The sequence below is a fragment of the Frankliniella occidentalis genome, unplaced genomic scaffold (assembly GCF_000697945.3).
Source record: "Frankliniella occidentalis isolate FOCC.00 unplaced genomic scaffold, Focc_3.1 Scaffold932, whole genome shotgun sequence".
Classification (NCBI taxonomy): Eukaryota; Metazoa; Arthropoda; class Insecta; order Thysanoptera; family Thripidae; genus Frankliniella; species Frankliniella occidentalis.
Window position 1 is genome coordinate 21,295 of NW_026268038.1, and position 3,568 is coordinate 24,862.

A 3,568-nucleotide genomic window follows, 5' to 3' on the forward strand; every position below is an offset into this window, starting at 1 on the left:
TCTCTTCCTCTTTTACAACTGTTAGTAATAACTTTAATAACAACAATAGTAGTATCTTCATTCTCAGCGATCACAATACAAAAAGAAAAAAAGGATAGAAAACAATGTCTTCGTAAGAAACTGTCGTGTTGGCGCTTGTCGCTTTCCCTAGTCAAAAAATCCCGGGAAATTTTCTGAGAACTTTAAAGTTGTTCTGACCCCAAAGCAAACAAATTATCAAAATTATCAAACAATCAAGAAATTTGTACACTCGTGGTACATTTCGTCGCCGTCGAAGTACCGCACGTCCTTGTGCAGTGCGTCCAGGCGCTTGCCCAGGGCGACGAGCCTCTGGACGCAGCCCTGTTCGTGCCACGAGTTCCTGTCGAAGCTGCCCCCGATCACGGCCACGCTCATGCTGTCCCTCAGCTTGCTGTAGTACCCCAGGTCGCTCTGCAGGGACCAGCCGCGGCCCTCGAACACGGACCCGTCGCCGCCGACCACGAAGTTGTAGATGATGTCCGGGTACTTGTGGCGGTCCATGTGGCCCGCCTGCAAGTGTGTAAAATGTTTGTCTGGAAGGGCCATTTAAGGGGTCCTTCATTCAAAAAAAAAATCGGTGTACACCCTTAGAATAAAAATCACGAAAAAGTCACGAAAAAAACAGAAAAAAATCATGAAAAAACTCCAAAAAAATCAAAAAAAATCACCGAAAAATAAGAAAAAAATTACCGAAAAATAAGAAAAAATCAGAAGAAAAGAAAATCAAGAAAAACAGAAAAATTGGTGTACGCTAGAATTTAAAGTGAAGGACCCCTCGGGGCCATTACAAGACGTTACAGGCGTGCTCACCACGTTGGCGCACTCTGCCTCCGTGTCGCAGTCACCCCACCCCAACACGTGACAGCCTACGATGAGGCGGATCGGGTGAGGGAGATCAACGATATAGTCGGACGCGTCCCTTGCTCCCCAATCGGCTCTGGGGATGGGGAAGGTGCTGCTTGAAGTCTCCGTGCTGGAGGCCGGGCTGGTGCCCGTGCTGGATGTCGAGGTCAACGGCGAGGTCGGAGTCCAGGTCGACATCGGGGTCGGGGATGAGGAGGGCGGAGTCCAGGTCGACATTGGGGTCGTGGTCGAGGATATCGTTGAGTTCGGAGTCGACGGGGATGCTGAGGCTGAGGTTGGGGTCGAGGTCGGGGTCGTGGTAAAGTTCGACGTCGAGGTCGATGTCAGTACCGAGGTCCAGGTCGAGGTTGCAGTCGAAGTCGAGGTCCCGATTGAAGTTGGCGATAGTGAGGCACTTTTACCTAAAATAATAGTAGAAACAAAACGTGTTAAAGCTAAAATTTTGTCCGCAGCGTTAGATCAACACTCACTCGGTTCAAGTGTGAAATGAAAAGTGTCACTTTTAAGAGTTTCATGGCTTCGTTTCGCGATAAGAAGAGTACTCTAGAAAATCTACAGAACTTAGTTCTCTACGTACACTGACCTCCTTCCAGGAACAGTGCTAACGTCGTTATTGTAATTATCGCACTAAACACTACTGCGCACAGGAAGCACAGGATCCCTGAAACAATGCCAACAAATTGCTTTTTAAACATTCTGGGCTTCGCTCGCCTGAAATCATCCAACCGTTCAACACGTACTTTTTGACCGAATGGGACCCCACGACCCCTTTGAGGTGGCCGGGGTTACGACGAGACCGGGGCCACCGCTCGGCTCCTCGACGGGCAGGTCGTGGTCCCGGACGATGGCCGGCAGCGCACCCCGGAAGAGGGGCCGGTCTCGGGCGTCAGCCGGCTGCACGGCGGGGAGGGCCAGGGTCACCCGGCTGCCGGCGGCTACGTGGATGTGCGTGCCGCCGATCTTCACGTCCGAGGAGCCCTCCACCGCAACGCCCCCCAGGGCGCTCGCGGCCTCGGCCACGGCAGCCTCCCCGCCGTGGCCCGACGGCGAGGTGCTGTTGCTCCAGGTGTCCGCGCTGTCCGCGTCGCCGTCATCGTGGCGGACGGCGATAGCCCAGACGGCACGGTCCACCGGATCGGTGGCCTCGGTGGCGGCCGACGGCGGCGTGCACACTGCCATGTGCAGACGGGAAGCCCATGACACCAGGACCGCGACTGCGCCCCGTCTGCCCGAACGGCACTCGTCCGGCAGGTGATAAGAGAACCGGGTGATTACGCCAAGTACGACGAGTGAGCGATTAGTGCGCTCGGTTACGCTCTCACTGAACAATAAAACCGCCTTCGATAGGGCGGAAGTACCCTCCGCGATGCACCATTCGTAGCCGATTTTATTACGAGGCCAGTTCAGATGACATAGTTTTGAGCAAACAATGTATACAAGTGAGCGGGTGCGCATGCGTTGTTAGTGAGTGAGTGAGACAGAGATGGTGGCTACTCTGCCACGCCGACGCCGACATGGCGCGCCGTCTATGGGAGCCGATCGTCTTGCAGCCTGCCGACTGATTCCGAAGAGCGCTCTCCTATACCTTCCGTATAGCTCCGTCCTTGTCGCACTCATGGAGTCGCTCCCCTTGAGCGTTCTTCGGAATCAGTCTGCAGCAGCGCCCGCGGCGATCGAGGAGAGGCGGCCCCGCGGACTGGACGGGCAGCCCAGCGATGGATGGGTCCCCCGCACACGGTGGGGCCGGCCAGGGCAGCATCCTGAGCGGGAGAGCAAGAGAGAGACGTAAAAAGAGAGAGGTGCATACACATTACCACCATGCAGGCGGGGCGGGGCGGGTCGTTGGCCCCTCGTCACGGCGGCCCCACTCTGCACGTCGGCGTCGTTCAAGGGCGGCGGGCACCACGTCCATGGCGCCGACGCCTCTCCGAAACCGGGAGTCGTTCTCCTCTCCAGCACACGCCTGTACTTACAAGCCAGCAGACTCTACTTACACTCCAGCAGACGCTCTTTACTTACACTGCAGTAGTCACTGTACTTACAGGCCAGCAGACGCCGTACTTACACTCCAGAAGACGCTGTACTTACACTCCAGCAGACGCTGCCCTTACTCTGTAGTTCCTACTTGCTTGCGGGTGTGGTGCGGGTTGCCTACTTTCTCTACTCGTAAGGCGCCATGGCGATAGGCGATCCCGCTCGCCTGCCTCACCTGCTCAGCACGCTGCAGGACCAGGGGCGCGGCACACAGCTACGTGCTCTACACTAAAGTTAGCGAGGGAGAGGGGGGGGGGCGGAGCAGGTCTCAGCCACCTGAATAACCCATTCTTCCACTCCACTCGGAGTTTGGAGGAGCGAACGGAGCACTTCCGGTGGGCGCAAGGCTGGCGAGGCAGCAGCAGCTACGGCTCCAGGATAGGACGGCCTGGGTATGACCGAGGGCGAGGTGGTGGAGGGGTCTGAGTCTGCACACGCGCAGAGCGGGAGAGAGACACGTGCATTTTGCATGTACCTTTCAAGGGTTCGTTTCTTTCTTTCAGGGAGAGAAAGAAGTGAATTGGGGAGGGAGGGGGAGCACCCTCGCATCCTTGGGATTGGGCAAGGAGTGGTTGGGAGGGGGTTTCCCGTACGTATCGTATCGGGCCGGCCTGCAACCCTTCGTGGCCAGGGCCGTTCGGGGGCGGGG

The 3,568-nt window shown here is 56.6% G+C and overlaps 1 protein-coding gene across 2 annotated transcripts; it reads right to left on the minus strand.

The window, feature by feature from the left end:
* Window positions 1–32: 32 nt before the first annotated feature.
* On the minus strand, window positions 33–3,070 carry LOC113213193 (mucin-5AC-like). 2 transcript variants are annotated; one of them, XM_052275794.1, is made up of 4 exons: window positions 1,626–3,070; window positions 1,463–1,546; window positions 832–1,286; window positions 33–531 (listed from the first exon to the last, which is right to left on the minus strand). In XM_052275794.1, the coding sequence occupies exons 1-4, from the start codon at window positions 2,338–2,340 to the stop codon at window positions 226–228; spliced, it is 1,560 nt and encodes a 519-aa protein (XP_052131754.1). In that variant the 5' UTR covers window positions 2,341–3,070; the 3' UTR covers window positions 33–225. The 2 variants fall into 2 exon arrangements, with proteins under 2 accessions (XP_052131754.1, XP_052131755.1); XM_052275795.1 differs by having other exon boundaries at window positions 1,469–1,546; window positions 1,626–3,063.
* Window positions 3,071–3,568: the final 498 nt, after the last annotated feature.

Excerpts from the sequence above, each read along its gene's own strand:
- LOC113213193 (XM_052275794.1), bottom strand. The coding sequence starts at position 2,340 with ATGCGCACCCGCTCACTTGTATACATTGTTTGCTCAAAACTATGTCAT. Across the intron at positions 1,547-1,625 it reads GGGTCCCATTCGGTCAAAAA|GGATCCTGTGCTTCCTGTGC; the intron begins GTACGTGTTGAA and ends GCATTGTTTCAG. Across the intron at positions 1,287-1,462 it reads GTTCCTGGAAGGAGGTCAGT|GTAAAAGTGCCTCACTATCG; the intron begins GTACGTAGAGAA and ends CTATTATTTTAG.